The sequence below is a fragment of the Aspergillus sclerotioniger genome, assembly GCF_003184525.1.
Source record: "Aspergillus sclerotioniger CBS 115572 chromosome Unknown BO94scaffold_5, whole genome shotgun sequence".
In the NCBI taxonomy this organism is placed as follows: domain Eukaryota; kingdom Fungi; phylum Ascomycota; class Eurotiomycetes; order Eurotiales; family Aspergillaceae; genus Aspergillus; species Aspergillus sclerotioniger.
In genome coordinates, this window is record NW_020290995.1 from 330,077 (window position 1) to 346,894 (window position 16,818).

At 53.1% G+C, this 16,818-nt stretch overlaps 6 protein-coding genes across 6 annotated transcripts; 1 reads left to right on the forward strand and 5 right to left on the reverse strand.

Annotated features, from left to right (window-relative positions):
* Positions 1–62: 62 nt before the first annotated feature.
* On the reverse strand, positions 63–4,768 carry BO94DRAFT_510000 (putative RNA helicase/RNAse III; the record flags this gene model as incomplete). Its single annotated transcript, XM_025609719.1, has 7 exons — positions 63–2,726; positions 2,780–3,859; positions 3,911–4,058; positions 4,113–4,365; positions 4,453–4,498; positions 4,577–4,605; positions 4,673–4,768. The coding sequence occupies 7 exons, from the start codon at positions 4,766–4,768 to the stop codon at positions 248–250; spliced, it is 4,131 nt and encodes a 1,376-aa protein (XP_025470739.1). The 3' UTR covers positions 63–247.
* Positions 4,769–5,724: 956 nt separating this feature from the next.
* On the reverse strand, positions 5,725–7,052 carry BO94DRAFT_458571 (uncharacterized protein; the record flags this gene model as incomplete). The annotated part of the gene is made up of 4 exons (XM_025607802.1): positions 5,725–6,225; positions 6,274–6,530; positions 6,727–6,742; positions 6,999–7,052. The coding sequence occupies 4 exons, from the start codon at positions 7,050–7,052 to the stop codon at positions 5,725–5,727; spliced, it is 828 nt and encodes a 275-aa protein (XP_025470740.1).
* A 685-nt stretch (positions 7,053–7,737) lies between these two features.
* On the forward strand, positions 7,738–8,329 carry BO94DRAFT_315980 (uncharacterized protein). Its single transcript, XM_025606861.1, has one exon. The coding sequence runs from the start codon at positions 7,835–7,837 to the stop codon at positions 8,150–8,152; it is 318 nt and encodes a 105-aa protein (XP_025470741.1). The 5' UTR covers positions 7,738–7,834; the 3' UTR covers positions 8,153–8,329.
* Positions 8,248–11,025, reverse strand: BO94DRAFT_612702 (anoctamin family protein; the record flags this gene model as incomplete). Its single annotated transcript, XM_025616686.1, has 5 exons — positions 8,248–9,827; positions 9,875–10,306; positions 10,362–10,650; positions 10,722–10,878; positions 10,941–11,025. 5 exons carry the CDS (start codon positions 11,023–11,025, stop codon positions 8,577–8,579), a joined length of 2,214 nt encoding a protein of 737 aa, XP_025470742.1. The 3' UTR covers positions 8,248–8,576.
* Positions 11,026–11,510: 485 nt separating this feature from the next.
* Positions 11,511–12,549, reverse strand: BO94DRAFT_510007 (GNAT family N-acetyltransferase; the record flags this gene model as incomplete). Its single annotated transcript, XM_025609720.1, has 2 exons — positions 12,043–12,549; positions 11,511–11,966 (listed from the first exon to the last, which is right to left on the reverse strand). Exons 1-2 carry the CDS (start codon positions 12,115–12,117, stop codon positions 11,511–11,513), a joined length of 531 nt encoding a protein of 176 aa, XP_025470743.1. The 5' UTR covers positions 12,118–12,549.
* On the reverse strand, positions 12,393–16,522 carry BO94DRAFT_316083 (putative vesicle-mediated transport protein (Imh1)). Its single transcript, XM_025606862.1, has 3 exons — positions 16,275–16,522; positions 15,691–16,126; positions 12,393–15,631 (listed from the first exon to the last, which is right to left on the reverse strand). Exons 1-3 carry the CDS (start codon positions 16,404–16,406, stop codon positions 12,558–12,560), a joined length of 3,642 nt encoding a protein of 1,213 aa, XP_025470744.1. The 5' UTR covers positions 16,407–16,522; the 3' UTR covers positions 12,393–12,557.
* Positions 16,523–16,818: the final 296 nt, after the last annotated feature.

The window sequence follows — 16,818 nt, forward strand, 5'->3', positions numbered from 1 at the left end:
ATGTGACTTAATCTACGTATAGCTAGCTGTTCAGGACATACCCACTCACATGGAATACTTCACTCTCTTGGACATGCTATTGGAAAGTACACACAAATTAGACTAGACAGATCATGGGCTGCAAGATGCAAGCATAATTCATCACATCATCACTCATCCAAACAAAACCAGCCATTCTTATCTCCATCCACCTCGCTAAATTCAATACAGTAGATTTCAAAGCGCAATTCCCACATCACATGCATCCTCACAATGAATACCCCCTCTGGGTGAGAATCTCCACCGCCTGATTGGAAGCTGTAATCTCCGCCTCCTCGCTCGTCAAACAGCCTTCCACCAGCACAGCTACTCCCTCCACCCCCGCCATCTTCACCGCACACCGATACGTCGCCCCATCGTCTTGTTCATTGGGCACACGCTTGGCCTCGAATTGAATATCCCCCTTGGCCATCTGCTGGGCAGTATTGCGGGGATGTATGACGTTTACCCCGTCCGTGAGGATCCGACGGAGGTACCAGAGGAGTCCGATTCGCTCGACAAACTTGATGCATTCGGCGAGGTTGCCGCGAGAGTCGATGAAGATGGCCCCCAGGATGCTTTCAATCAGGTCGGAGAAGAATTTGTCGGCGCTGAGCTGCGATAGTGTCTGCCAGGGGTAGATCGGGGAGTGTTCGAGGTCGTGGATGATGGAGGCGCGGAGGGCGCGGTGGCGGGTGATGGTGAGGTCGCGGGCGGTGGTCAGGTGCTGGCCTTGGTATCGCATGAAGCGCCAGAGTTCGACCTGCTCCGAGGACGATTCGAGGGTGATGCCGCCAGTGGAGGCAATCCCGATATTGGTGCGTTCCTCCACCAGGGTGAATTCCATGCAGAAAAAGGCCAGGAGGTTTGCGTTGACGACGGCATGCTTGATCTTGGTCATGTCCCCTTGGGTGATCTCGGTGGGGTGATCGAGCAGGGTAGACATGATGACCATGTCCAGGACAGCATCGCCGAGGAATTCGAGACGCTGATAGGACTGTGTTGTTGCGTCGAATTGACAGGATGGGTGGGTGAGCGCTTCGACGAGGAAGGATGGGTCCGTGAATGTGTATCCGATCCGCTCCATCAGCTTTTCATCATTCAAAGTGTGATTGGTAACATCGCCTTTGGGAACTAGGTTCTCGGTCTTGTGGATGTGCTCGAGATTCACTTCTGGCAAGAAGCGACAAATGCACTCGTGTGCCGCAGCAAAGCCACCGTCAATGTAGGCAGCTCCTATGAGCGCCTCCACGACATCTGCCAACACCTTCATTGACATCATCCGTCGACGGGGGGTAACGCTAATCTTCTCAGATATCAGCGGTGCATTCCATTTTCGGGGTGTGAACATTTTCGTCATGATAAATGCATCCAACCCAGCGTCAAGAGCGGCTCGGGCAAGGCGAGGGTTCTGGACGATCTCGTCTCTTCCTTCAGAAAGATACCCCTCGTGCCAGTTCGGGTGCTGGAAGAAGAGCTGACAGGAGACTGTAAATTTGAGAACCGAATCCCCAAAGAATTCGTATCGTTGGTAGTTGGTAGGGGATTGCGCAGATGGCGCAGTAATAGCGGTAATAACATGGCGAATCGTTGAGAACTTGATATTCTTCAGAATTGTCTCGCATAATCGGGTGGCAACCAACGTTGCTTCTAGTCTATCGATGATAGCCGATATGAAGCGGCCGAAAATGGTCTCGGAGTATGAAAGCCTGTCTATGGTACACCTGTCTGCAAGAATGACACGCATTTTTGAGGATGGTTCAGAAGCCTCGGCATCTGCCTGCTTGGTAGCCAACGTTTGCCGCTGCAAAAGGTTGCGTCGACGAGGAACGGGATCGCATTCCAACTCGACTACAGCCGTATCTTCCTCTCCCGATACCACCCACCGTCGGAAGAGCATCGGCTCGCTATAACGCGAGCGATCGCGCACTATCCCCATGATCGCAGGAAAGTCTTTGCGGGTGTAGACGTCTAGCGCTGAATCGTATCCCGCGTATTGGTCAAGCCATCCGGATAGTTCAAGGTGAGGAAGGTCGGGTGCGAATAGGGTCACATAATCTTGATCAGAGCCCACTTGTCGAGAACTGGTCGCCTGAAGATACAGCGCGGTGGCCAGTCTCATGTGGTCAATACTCTCAGCTGCGATCCCCGTCACTCGTTCCGCTGTGTCAAAGGCCAGTGTGAATATTGTCTCGCTATCCCAAAACAAGGTCATGGGTTCAACAGGCGGCAGGCCCACTGGAGTGGTCAGCCTCATGAACATGCGAGTGTTTCCATTGAGCTGTACAGCAAGCCTTGTTTGATGGACATCGGGCGACGACCACGAACAAGCCCAATCGACCCAGGGATCATATTGTTCCCATACTTCTATCAGTGCCGGTAGACTGCTAAAATCGCTGGCCTTGAGCTCTATGTTTCTCTTGAACGGGAGAAGATGATCACTCAAAAGACCAAACTCGTACAGCGCCTTGTACGTCTGGAAAGCTGCTTCTTTCCTGGCTGCTCGCTCGGTTTTCCACCATCGTTGGCCCTGGGTACGACGGACTGCAGGATGTACGCAGGACGGTAGCATGACAGTTCCTCTCAGAAGATCTGCGTCATCCTTCTCGAAGGAGTATTCAGCGTCATTCTCCACATACGGTTGACAGGGCAGAATAGCGCAAAAATGGTTCAGGTGGGCGACCGCGGTGTCTGCGGTCAAGACAGCACTAGAAGTATGTCAGCCTAATACATGGGTACAACATGTACTCTGGTGTCATACCCAGTAGACTCTACCTCAAACCGGTCTGCCACCTCTTCATTGAGTGATTCCAGGGCCCACGCCTCACGCAGCCGCCTTTCATCGTCCTCATAGGCCTCAATCATGGCCTTTTCCAAGTCCTGCCACTTGCTAAGCTCCGAAGATTCATCATCCGCAGCAAACATAATAGCATAAGTGGACTCCCTATGTCGCGCTCGCCCTCTTCGTTGCACAAACGACTTCAAGTTCGGCGGCTTGTCATAGCAAACCACCACACTGCAAGCACTAATATCGATACCCTCCTCCAACACATCAGTCGCAACTATCAAGTTTTTTTGACCCGTCCGGAACTCGCTCAGCGTATCACGTTGCATTCGGGCATCCAGAAGCTCCCCCAAAACATCTTTGCTGCCACCCCCGGACCAGCCAACGTAGGCAGCGCATCGAAATCGGTTCCTCGTCAAAGGATGGACTGAGAGCAACTTTTCCATTACACTCACCGTGGCCCTCTGTTTAGCAAAAATCAGACCCGAAAACTGCGGCTCTCCCTTTGCATCCAGAAAGGCCAGCAGGGACTCGAATTTCGCAGATACCCGGAAATCACTTGGATTCGAGGAAGTAAGATTGATGTTCGGAGCAGGTAACCTAGACACAATATCCAATAGATAGGCCTTTTCCTCGTCGGTCCAGCCGGACGTATTCACAGAATCTTTGGCTCTGGCTTTGAGTTGCTCAGCAGATGCCTGGATAAAATAGTCTGCAGCCCATTCACCGAGCTCTTCGAAAATGTGTATGCTCCTGGAGACAAATCGTTTCAACTGCTCATTGCAGTAGGTCTTTTCCGATGAAAGCGCTCTCTGCAACGCCCTTCCATCCAGGGGACTTCTTCTCAACTTTTTGATATAAGGATCGTCTTCAATACTTAGAGAATTCCACGCCCTCACAAGCGCTCTCAGCGTCTCACTCCCCGCTTGCGGGTCATCCAGCTGGACTGAGGTAAACACAATCTGCTGCAAATGCGGTCGATGGGTATGCGTAAGCAACTCCGACCGATGCACCCGAGGCGTCTTGCATACTGCATCAAGATTGGATTCGATCTTCCTGCTCTGATCAGCATCACCCCCTTCACCCTCCCCACACGAAAACACTTACAGCAACTCCTGCCGAGTCGACCTCACCACCGGACTCGCTGTAAGACCTAAGATCTTAGGAACCGCCTCCGAGCCATACCTCTCCAGCGCCGGATGATAAAAGTCCTGCATGATTTTGTTTGCCGGGTGCCGTCGCATGCAATGATGGGCTACCACCCACATCAGCCCCTCCCAACATTCCAAGATCGCATCACATCACTAACCTTCATCAAAAATCATCAACCCCAACTGCGTAATCTTCACAAACCCATGACTCATCGCATCCGCAAGCACTGCATGCGTTGACACCACCACCTGCATATCCTTCAAAATGGCATCCCAAATCGCCTTCTCCCTCCATAACTCAACCTTATCTAAACTTGTAAGCGTCCTAGATCTTACCGCCGGGATCCCCTCCGAGATGATCTTGAACTGTTGCAAACATAGTGCGACAGTTGGCGTTAAGAACCATATTAACTGCACATTCTCACATAAGCCATCAAATCAAACTCACCAGCACGTCACCTCACCTCACCAACAGAATCAAAATCACCACTCACTCACCTTATTCGGATTCCCTTCCAACTCCCTCATTATCCTCAACAACGCACTAAACAACACCGAACCCGTTACTTAACACTCAAACCAAACCCCAGTCCCAAAAACAAGAAATAAGAAAATCACATACATATGCGTCTTCCCACTTCCTGTCCCCATCTACCCAAATCAGCATCAACTCACTCCCCCTAAATACCACTCACCCCAAGAATCATCCAACACATACCGTAACAATAATATTCTCCTTCAAACTCGCCTCGAACATCTCAACCTGGTAACTGCGCGGGCGGTACGCGTCGCCAGCGGGAATAGTGACTGCCATCCTGTTGTCATCGGGAACACCACAATAACAAGTAGAAGCAGTGAAGTTGAGTAAGGAATGCAATCAATATCTTTGGAAGGGTTTGGAGAATGAAGGTCGGTGTCTAGTAGGTAGCAGCAAAGGTGGGTATCAACATTGCCAGTGGTTTACTCCCGAGAGTGGGGTAAACAAACTTGACAAACTCGGTGCGCTGAGATAATTGTTAGATAGTCGATAATGATGATGGATGGGGAGCCTGGGGCAGCCGTGCGTCTAGTATTATCTAGGCAGTATCAACCCCTGGTACTAGGTAGTAATGGGTGCTGCCTATTTACAGGGATTATAAGGGAGCTTGGAAAGAAGGTTTAAGAGTTTGTGTTAAGATTGGTGTAACCGATTTCTTCTATGGCATGAAAATAGCACTGAATGTACCCTAAAACTAATACAATATGCAGTGATAGAAGAACAGTCCCAATCGTCAGAGTATGGACTTGAGACCAGAAGCTGAGGTCGATCAGAACAGTTCATTACAACGCTTTCTCCAGGAATCCCCGACTATCTCTCTGAGGGGATGGATAATCCCATGGATAGACAGATTGATTCTGACCTGATTCGAGCAATCTGTTCTCGACCCCCCTATTCCTGTTAGACACAAGGTAACATCGCAGCAGTTGGACAACGAATCCACTGGCCAGTACCAATTATCTGGCGACTAATGGCAAAACCCCAAGCACATTGACAATGACATGGCTATTGTTTCTTCCTTCGGACTCCGGACTGAATGCATGAATCAAGTCCGAATGAAAACACAAAACACCGCTCCTTCCGAGGCCAGAATTGATACCTAGTTACATCACGCCATACACCAGAGAAGATACGGACAACGGAAAAATATCGAAAAACGAGGTGATGATATATCTGAGCGTTCAAAGTCGACAGGTACAGAAATGGCAGCGCGATAAATTAGATCTGGTTACTCATGACACCACGGGCATCCCGTGAGGAGGCTCCGGTTTCGTTACTTCGGACCCATCGGGCTGGCCGTCATCATTGCGCGTACGACGAGTCTGGAAGTTGTTGCCGAGGAAATTCGCCTCTTCGTTGGGGTGCTTACGCATGCCCAGGCCAGCAACTGCTATGCGATTTAGCGAGTTCATATCTTCGTTCGACGCACCCGGGTTCGGAACCTGCATTTGCTGAGGAGCACCACCAGGGCCTGCCGCCGACCCCGTGGCCGACGCAGCACCCGGAGGTGGAACAGGGATGTCATTCCGTGGCTGGCTCAGATCGATGTTGCTAGGCAGCTCGGGAACTTCGCCTTGAGAGTCCAACAACCGCGACTGGAGGTTGATGATGTATTCACGCAGCTGGTAGTTCTCCGATTGCAGTTGCTTCAGAGCCTCGTTGGTGGCCTCGAACTCCTTGACCTGCTCCTCTAGTTTGCGAATATAGCTCTCCTTGCGCTGACGAAAGGCTCTCTGTTTGGGTCAGTCACAGCGCTTGATCCCGACGGATATCCACTTTACCTGAGCGGCACGGTTTTGGGCGGCGCGCTTCGATGTCGACAGCGGTCGCTTGCCGTAGGTCTTGGGGGATTCCTGGCTTGTGGGCTCCGGCTGGGGAGGAGTCTGTGGGGGACCGCTGAGCATAGCAGCGCCTGAGATGGCAGGATCAATGTTGTTCTGGTCTCGCGGGCTGGTTGTGTTGGGTTGCATGTGTGGGGGCTGCGCGGTCGGAGCTTGCGGGCGCGCCTGCTGTGGGTGCGACAGATGTTGATGGGCAGCTAACAGCTGGTCATGCAGCACTAGTGATCAAACACGCGTGTTAGCATTCTGTATAAACATCGGTAAACCGAGGGGCCGGAAGGCAGGACGATATCAGCGGACGCGATAACGCGATCGTTGTAGGGGTATTTTCGTCCCCTTCGCTTCGCTTTTTTTTGCCTTCCTCCCTTCGCTGCGAAAAGGTGTTCCGCTTACCCTGATCCGCATGATCCTATAGGGAAACCCCACTGTTAGCATCACTATTCACGACTATCAGATCGACACGACCGGTGAGAAGCTCGAGGCCTCAGGTCGTGAAAAAATGGCGGTTATCCGGCATCGCTCTTCCGGCAGACAGGGCGACAGCCGTCACGATCACGACCAAAGACCGAGCTCCCGAGCCGGGCATGAGATGGGCGAATCTGGGGAACGGGGTAGATGGGACAACGCGATCTGATGACAAACCGTGACAAGCATAGGCTGCTTACCTGAGCAGAAGTTTGCATACTTGGATGCGGCGCTGGGGCTAGTGTGGGCTGCATCGAGGATATAGGCTTAAGGACAACAGGGACGCGCCGGGAAAAAGACACGATACCACCAATTCAGATTGAGCAAAGGGGCGGTCGACGAGCTAGGCCAGTATACAAGCACGTTCCCTTGGGGGTCGAGGAGAGGAAGTAAGTACTAGAGCGCGATGAGGACAAACGGGGGAGGACGATGAGGTAAGCAGAGGATAAGTCGGAGATGGCTCGTTCGCTAGTCCCTGACGCGGAGGCCTTAGCTAAGACGGTTCGAGATGTTCTGATGCTGACTATTATTGGCGATAACGGGGGTTGGGAGTGGGCAGATTGGGAGGATTGATCTCGTAAGCAAGACTGACGGAGTTGTGAAGAGGGGGGAGGAGGGAAGATTAGTTAAAGTATCAGTCAGAAAGTGACGTGGGGGATGGGTCGGTCTGTCACTGGGCCAGGGAAGGTGAGGAAGTGGGAAATTGGTCGAGGGAGCAGCTGGCCGGGGGGGTTGGTTGGTTCAATGGCACTGGGCAGGCTGGCAGGCGGGCAGGCTGGCACGGGCGGGCGAAGAAAAGGGCAAGCCGGTGAATCAGTGAGGATCGCCCGGCTACGACGGTAGTACTTGCCTGCCTCCTCAGGCCTCCACGCTCCCGGGTCGGATCTTCTCTCCTTCCCAACCAATGGTTCGAGTTTGGCTCTCTACATAATACTAACACTTAGAATGTAAAATATTTTTAACTATCCTCTGTTTTCATCTATATTCACCATCAACAATCCGGTTCTCTTTGTTTCCCCCAACCCTCCCACGGCTGATGACTGATCCGGCATGTTTGCTGACTCATCCCTGGCCCCCCGAGCCTTGGTCCGAGCGTCCGAACCCCTCCGCGGACTCTGCCGGCGGCTTTCCAGCATCATTTTACGGCTTCCACTTGATTCTCCGGGCAGTTCTCACTCCATCCTGCATAATTCGCAGTGAATCGTGGATTACTCCCCGCCGGGCTACTTGTACAGGCATCCTCGGTATCATCGCCTGTTATCTCCGATCGCTTTCTCCGCCGGCATCCGAGCGACGCTTGGTTGGAATGTCGGGTTCTCGGCGTCACCAGCCCGAGGATGCCAGTGGGTTCTGACTCAGCCAGGGATTGGTTCATTCACCGGGCGCTCCTCGGGACGGTCCTCCTATTGGTGCATCCATCCCACCAGGTGTCGGCATGGTAGTCCAGAAGGGATCCATGTTGGAGATGGCTTCATGCTCGTCATGAGTCTTGAGTAACCTGGCCTTAACACAGTACTCTCACAGGGATGGCTACGGTTGTTCAGCATGACCATCGTATACTATATTCAGCATGATATTGAACAGATTGGCATGGACGCATCAAACCACGCTCCAGTTCATACAAACGTCCCGGGCATATATGGACATCAGGGAAGTTCCTTATTCACTCATGATCTATATACTTCTGTGATACCGGTCATCGGTGTCACATGGCGGAAACATCATCAAGGACGGACAAGACACATCATCAGTTAGGCAATCAGACTCAGTCAGGCGGATCATTGCTCTTTCTTCGAGGTAGGCTCGGTCACCAGCGTCTTGATGATGGTCGCCCCGACATGAGCGGATTCTTTCCACCCCTTCTGTCGCATCCAGAACCTCTCCGCGGGGTCGGTATCATGAGTCGACCACTCACGAGCATCCTCTTCCAGCGACTTCCGAGTAATGTCCGTGACCTCCATCGAATGATCTTGCTCGTTGTCATCCCCTTCATCATCACTGCTGTGGGCACCGACAGTCGACTCCAAATACTTCTTACGCATCATGTACCGCTCCGTCCGCTCCTTCTTGACGTTCGGAGGCTCCAGCTTGGCTATGGCAGCTCGTACAGCATAACGCACCATTAGATAAATGTGCTCAGAGAAGAAAATCGTCAGCAGCAGCACCCACCCTCGGATCGCAGTCGGCTCGCCGTTCGGACCCTCATGGCCATTACTGAACATGTACAGAAGGGCGGTACTGGTGATGCTTCCGACCCACGACAGGAACCCTAGACTTTCCAGCCAGGGCCCAATGGTGTCAGCACGTTGTGGCCAGGGCCTCTTGCACTCCATGCAGATCTTGAAGAAATCGGACCGAAGCTCAATCCAGTTGTTGACCAGAAAAGAGACGGGGACTAGCGGCCAGACAGGCGAAAACAGGGCCAGGTATCCGAACTGGATACACATCTCGCGCAAGTCATCGGTCACATCGTAGTCCTCCATGTCTGCCTCGTTCCGCACCCGGGTAAGGAACTTGGTTTCGTCCGGATGATCATCGAACAGAGCCTCTCTCTTGGCCTCCGAGCCATTCTCGGACTCGACCTTGCCGTTCTTTCTCCGGTTGTACTCCTTGTATTCACGGGTGAGGCGCTGCTTCAACATGGGGACAATAGTCTCCATGGCAAAGTTGACTGCCTGGGCCGTGACGGTAAAGTAGATGACCTGCTTTCGCAAGCGGTCCGGGTCAATGTTGAAATCCGTGCGCAAGGAGGTCGCGTCCTCCTTCGAGACGAATGGCCGAACAGTCACGTGGAAGACATCGAGATACGGCACGATCAGACTCGCAAAGGGTACGTAGACGAAGGCCGTCAGGAAAATTGGTAGGTATGAGGTGACAAAGTTGATAATAAAGATCTTCTGCGTCAATGCCACGTCGTATGCAGGCTGAGTCTCGTAGTTCTCGTAGTCATTGAGCCTAGTAGCAATAGACGCTAAGACCGTGCTCATCGTCGGAATCAGAGCCGAAAGCAAGATGGTCGGGATAAAAACCTGGCCCTGTCAGCAAATCTTATCAACTTAACGACGACTTCACTCACCAAGTATGTCTTGAGCGGGCCATTGTATATCTCTGAGATAAAGATCTCAATGGCAAAGCACGTGGCGATAATTACACCCAAGGCAACCGCAGAGACCAAGGCAAATGGGACAATCAGCAGTTGCCTATACATCCGCCTGGTCGCAGGGAATACCCCTCTGGTTTCCCCAGTGCTTTCATCGTGAACCTCCCTTTCAGGCTTGAACTCTCGTCTCTTAGGTCTGACAGCTGAGACGCCCTTGGTTTGCCAGCGGCAGCTCAGATCCTCCTCTTGACGCTTCCAGTATTCGATAAAGAAAATACACCACAGACAATTGACCACCGCGTAGATTATCGAAAAAGACCCAAGCAACAGCCAGCAAGAGAATCCAAACACGGCGGGGAAGAGGAGGAACCTAAAGTACGACTGCAGAAAAGCGAAGTAAAAGCCGACCTGTAGCGCTCCGGTTAGCAGCAGGTTACGCATGCAAGGGTTGTGTGATGCGTACACTTTCTCCGAATGTGTTCCGTATCTGATCCAGATCCTCGGGGGAGAGAAAAGTCTTTCGGCTCCAATCCCTCATACACTGCCTATTCATGTCCTCGTCATGCAATGGAAAGATCGCATCGACACATTTCCACTCGCCATGTTTCGGGGTGATGCCAGCGCCGCCTGCTTCTTTGGGGACGGTAATCATATGGTAGATGATGCGCAGACGCTCCGATTCCGACTGAGGCTCGGCGGAGGATTCCGATTCAGGCTCGGTATTGCGGACGCCATAGAGCCAATCGCGAATACTAGAAGGGTGGAATTGCTCAGTCGGAGGCGTGGTTGATGGAATCCGACCGGGCAGGGAGTGAACACTCACCGGGATTGATAAAGGGCGCGCTTCAGGCTCTTTTTCCGCGACGCTCGGACAAATACCAGCAGGGAGGACTCGTCTCCTTGCCTCACTTCCGTCTGCAGTCCAACCTCGAATAGTTTCCGCAGCAGTCGATCGAGTTGCTCTGTGGCGTGGGAGGAGTCTGGAGTGGTCAGGACGGAGCGGCACGGGGGATTGCTTGCTTGGGGCACACCGCCATCTTACCGGTCTCACCAGCAAAGTTGTAGCGAATCACGTAGTCCACATAGTGGTTGCTATGCACGGGGTCCCGAGGGATGGTGGAAGCCATTGAATGAGGAATTGGCGAGCGGATTCAAGGGATCATGGATGCGATCACAACAGCTGTCGATGAATCGTCCCAGGGGGGTGTAGTTTTAGTAGCAGCAGCAGCTTTCCAGGGGATCGGCGGCGCCATGACGACGTCACCACCGATCCGATCTGGTGCTAGGGTTAGCCCTGATCGTGGCTGGCGCCGATCGTCGCCCCATCGTCACCATGCGTTATTATTCTTAGTGATGATTATTATTATTGCATCTAATTGCTCTATGTACAAGGACATGCCCCCAGACTGGCTTTTGTTTCCCCTTGCTGCTCTTCATCGGGATATCGAGCGGTGAGAATATACCCGGTATACCAGTAGGTCTCCAGGTTAATCAGCTCCTCCTGTGATGCTCGAACCGTATGCGCAGAGCGTCATCGAACCGTTCGGGCTCTACCCTGGCTGGAGAACGGGCTCAACCCTCCAATTGCTTGTTGGCAACACCCTTTGGATCATCACAGCCCCTCCGCCAGCTTGTTCAATGCCGGGCCCTCCATCATCATCTTCGTCCACTCGTCCATGGCCTTAGCCCCGACCTGCTCATAGAACTTGATACTGGGCTCATTCCACTTCAGGACACTCCACTCGAGCCGTCTTCCCTTGATTTCCAAAACCTTGGCGGCCAAATACTTGAGCAACTTGAAGCCGTAACCGTTGCCCCGTGCACTTGGCTGAACGTAGAGATCCTCGAGGTAGATCCCTGGAGCTGCCCGCCAGGTCGAGTAGTTGTAGAAGAAGAGGGCCATGCCTACTGGCTTGGGGGTGGGGTTTTCGGGCGTCGCCGGAGGACTGATGAGTGCGGTGTAGACCGAGCCGCGTTTGGGCGGAGTGTCGGGGAAGGACAGTGTTGCAAGGAGAGACTCATGAGTGGCCTCGACTTCGTGGAGGGCCTTCTCGTAGTCGGCGAGCTCCTGGATGAACTGGAGAATGGTAGGAACATCTGCAAATCGCGCACCAGAGATGGTAGTTAGCCAAGATGCGGGGCACAGGTGGCATGCGCCGTTGGAAGAGGAAGTACTTGCCCTCAGGGGTCGCGAGTCGAATGGTAGGCTGGCCAGACATGGTGCAGAGATGCTCAAACTACAAGATGTGGAAGAAAGATAGAATGATAGGCTGGTATGGAAGTGAAGAAGATGGTTGAGAAAGATAGCCGGGGGTATAAATACAAGCATGCGGGGCCCGCTTGGCTTCCCCACCGCGTGTTCTGGACCGGCGCTGCGGTTCTACTGAAGGGTGACTAGTCCACGCCCTGTGGTTGACAGCGCGCCAATGGAACCGACGCAGGGACTTCATTCGGGCCCACGGTGGGCTTCAAAAGAGTTCAGAATGGTATGGAACAAGTGAATAAAGAATACTATGTACCAGGTAGGATTACAGTGGCCGGCATGAGCCCGAAACCTACCGCGATGTAATGGCCGCCATCCACTTTTGCTCATCGGTCCTGTGTCGGTCAGCAACGTCTACAATGCAGAGGGAATAGCAAAGGGAATGAGGGGGAAATCTCACCGGTCGAAATGTAGCAGCATCCCCAGGACAGGAACCAGCTGCTTCTGGTAGTTCTTATCCTTCTGCTCCAGGAACTGAAGGAGAACATTCTTCAGATAGATGTAATCGATGGCAGGACCGGTGGGCGTTTCACTTCTCCGAGTCGACGGGCTGCGGTCCTTCGCGACCGGAGATGCAACCGCTTTCCGCGAGCCAGAATCAATGGATGATCGGGACGACTGTGGGTGGTGCCCAAACCGACTTTCCTCTGGCAGGATCTTGGTGGACTTGCGAGCCTTTTCTAATCGAGCGTTGGTCTCCTCCACTGACCGGCGCAGCTCGGCCTTCTCCTTCTCCAGGTCACGGACTTGCTTCTCACTCTCATCCAGCGCATCTCGCAGCCGTGCCATAGCCTGTCGTAGATCATTGAGTTCGTGTGTCGTCTTCTCGGACTCGGCCTCGAGTTGATCCCGTCTACGCTTCCAATCCTTCTGGGAATGCTCCAACTCTTCCTTGTCTTCCTCCACTGTGCGCAAGGCTCGCTCCGCCTCACGCAGCTTACTCTTCAGGTCTTCCAACTCACGCGCCCGCCGGCGGCCCTGAGCACTTGCTTCATCCTCGGCCCTGTCTCGTTCTTCGATGGCAGCCTCCATGCGTTCCTTAAAGTCTCGAACTTTAGCTTCCGCGCGGCCGTCGATATCATTGAGGAGGCGTCGCATTGTCTCGCCCTCCCGTGTCCGCTCGCTCAGCAGACGATGAGCATCCGCTAGTTCTTCCTCCAAGCTCTCACATCGCTCCCGGGCTTCCTTCATTTGCATCCCCAGCTCCCCAGCCTGGTCGCGCATGCTATTCATCAAACTTTGAGCGCTGGAATGCTGTGCAGTCTTCAGCTGGATCTCTTCTCGTAGGCCTGCGAGGTCCTTGTTCAACTGTGTAGCCTGGCTTTCGGCTTCGCGTAGTCGGGTTCGGGCTGCCTTTAATTCGTCCTGGGCCTTGGAAAGGTCCGTTGCTAGCTTCTCCTTCGCCTCCACGGCTTCTTGCTTTTTGCTCTCTGAGTATCGCAGGTCAGATTGAGCAACTGTCAATTTCTCCTCGGCCTTCAGACGGCTCTCCGTCTCCTGTCTGATCTTCTGGTTGAGGGTCTTGACTTCGGTGTCTCTCTCCGAAATAGTAGACTTGAGGGACTTCAACTCCGCACGCAGGTCGTCGTGTTTGCCCTCCAGGTTCCTCAGTTCGGTCGTCTTACCTGTCAACGTCTCTTTTGTGGACTTGAGCTCCGAGGACTCGGCCCGCAGCTTCTTCAATTCCGGCTGTAATTTCTGCAGTGTCTCCCGCAAATCCGTCATATCCTTGAACCGCGTGGCAGCCAGTTGCTGGGCAGCAGAGAGCTCAGTCTCCAGGGTGGTGGATTTGATCTTGAGATTCTCGTATTCGTCCTTCAAGTCGCTATGCGCTTTCTCAGAGTCGGCGTTTCTGGATTCGGCACTCGTCCGTAAATCCACCAGTTCCTTCTCTAACTTGGAAATCGTTTCCTCCAACGCGCTCTTCTCGGCAGCAAGCTCCTTCACCTTGTCCTTTGCCTCGACATGACCCTGGCCAATACTGAGTAGGTCGTCACGAAGACTTTCAATCTCCTCTCTCAAGTCCTCCTCTCCCTTGAGCTTCGAATGCAGGCGATCAATGGCAGCATCCTTCTCTTCCAGGTCCTTTTTCAGCGACTCAATAGTCTGTTCCAGCTCAGCCAGTTTCAAATCTGATTGATCAGCTTGTTCTGCTGGCTGTGGCTTAACCTCAGGGGCAGCATTCTCCGTTGCCTTATTAACATCCTCGCTCGCCTTGCCTCCTTTTTTCTTCTTTTTGTTCTTCTTCTTACCTGCCCCACCACTGCCTGCAGGATTAGCCGCTGGTGTGCTTGGCCCGGGTGAATCTTCTTTTGTTTCCGAAGCTTGCGGTGTAGGAACCAGGCTGTCGCGCAGTTCACTGAAAACTGCTTCCTTCCCACTCGCAATCTGATCTTTGGTCTGTTGCCATTTTTCGTTGTCTTTGAGATTGGCATCAAGGAACCCGACGACGTTCTGCAAGTTACCTAGATCTTCGGTCTTCTGTCCTAATTCAACCTTGATGTTGGTCACAGTTTCTTCCGTCTCCTTGAGCTGAGACCGAAGGCTGTCAACTAATCCTTGTAGGACCCCCAAACGCTTTTCATTAGCTTCCTTCTCCTTCTTCAGCTTTTCCAGTATGGAGTCGAATTCTGCTTGCTGGTCAGCGCTCTTGACCGGAGCAGCCTGAGCCTGAAGTTGCTCAATTTCGTCGGTTCGTTGCTTCAGCTCGAATTTCAGGTTCTCAATCTCGGCGCTAGTCTTTGAAACGGCATCTTCCGACTCTCCAAGCTTGACTTTAAGCTCATCGACTTCCTCTTGCTTCGAAGTCCTGAGCTTCTCCAGCTCCGTATCCTGTTTATCCTTGATATCGCGTAACTCAACAAGCTCCCGAGTTGCAGATTCCAGATTATGGACCATACCCTCCGTCGACTCGCGTGCCACCGATAGATCGCGCTTGAGCGACTCTTCCTGCGACTTCAAAGTCACAATCTCATCCTGCTTCTCTTTCAACTCCGATTCCAATCGCGGGATTTCGCTGTCGAAAGAGAAGAATTCCTCACTGTCAGCCTGCGGCCCAGAGGGTTTCTGAGATTCTTCGGCGGTGTCTTTTGCGCCAGCAACAGTGGACGCCTTCCCTGCCGGTGCAGAACCATCGGTTGTAGATCCATCCGCAACAGTACCGACAGCTGATCCATCGCCTCCCTTTTCTTGGACCTTGTTGTCCTCCTTGAGTTTCGCAACTTCGTCCCAGGCGGCTTTGGTGGCCTTCTGGGCCTCTTCGAACTTTTTCTTGTAGTCGTCCCTCTCAGCCGTTACACGTTTCAGTTCTTCCACCACTAGATCTCCTTTCAGCGAGATCTGGTTCAAGTACTCTGTCAAAGCCTTGGGTTCGCCAATTGACGTCAGAGGGGTATTTTCCCGTAGGGCCGCTTCAAAGGGTTCGATCGACAGGACGCGCGAATGGGCCATTCGGTAGGCTTTGAGGAGATCTGAAGTGTGGTGTACAGTTAGTCAGGTTACTGAACGATCGTTTCACGGCGCTCCTTGCCTTGATAGCGGGATTCTAGTTTGCCCAATCGGCGCAATTTCACCCTTATCTCTGGCGGCAGCTCGGACGGCGACTGGTTCTCCGTCACGGGCTGGGCCTCCGGCTTCTTGGTGGTGGATTCCTCGGCAGTCGCCTTGCCCTCCCCGCCATTTTCCTCCGGGGCAACTTCGGAGCCGCCCGCCGGCTCTAGACGCGGAGTGGCTGATCTACTGGAACCTTCATCATCTCCGATGGCGAATTCAGGCTCGAATTCATTGGGGTCTGGGCCGCGGACGGGGGTTCCAGTGTTCCGTCGCGGACGAGAAGTCCGCCTGGTAGGAGAGAGGTTGCGGCTCGTGGGATGACGAGCGGAGTTGGAGCGCGAGAGAGAGTTCTGAGCGGAGCGTTGACGAGCTTGTTCCTCTGCAATCCGAGAATCGATTGCGTCGCGCAGGCGCTATATTATGAACAGGGCGAAATCAGCCATAAGCAGGGGCACGGGGACAGATGGCACGGGGGAGGTGGAACGGGGAATGGACAAGATCCGAGTCGGGTAAATAGTAATCGACAGGTCGTCAAGGTAAGATCGGTGGGCGGACACGTACCTGAAACATGACCGTGGCGGGCCTGTGAGCCAAGGCCACAGCTACACTGAAGAACGAAAGACAGACGAAGAAAAGATGACCGCAAACAAGGACTAGGAAAAGCAGGCGATAGAAAGGGAAGAAGGGGAGCATATGAAATGCAGCCTGGAGCGGTTGCAGCTCATCCACGGGGCGTTGGCTGGCCGTTGGGCGGCCAAGCGTCGGCACGCGGCAGAAAGGCGGAGCCGGTCCCAGGCGGTGAACATCTGATGCCTCTTATCTACCGAGTGCAACTAGATACTAGATAGACTACTAGATAGTACTACTCTCTCGCAGGTTGGAAGGAAGACCTCGCTCATCCATTCCTCTTTGCAACCCTGGGAGCCTTGCTCTATCCTGTCTATATGTCACACGATACTATGATCTCTCTCTGGTGTGATATCCCATAGACGAACTACCAGGTCCTATATATAGAAGCGGGTCATGGACGATGGTCACAATCTCTCTACTCTCAGTAGTCCAAATAGATGATAGCACTGACACATAAAGGGGAGGCACGAGAAAA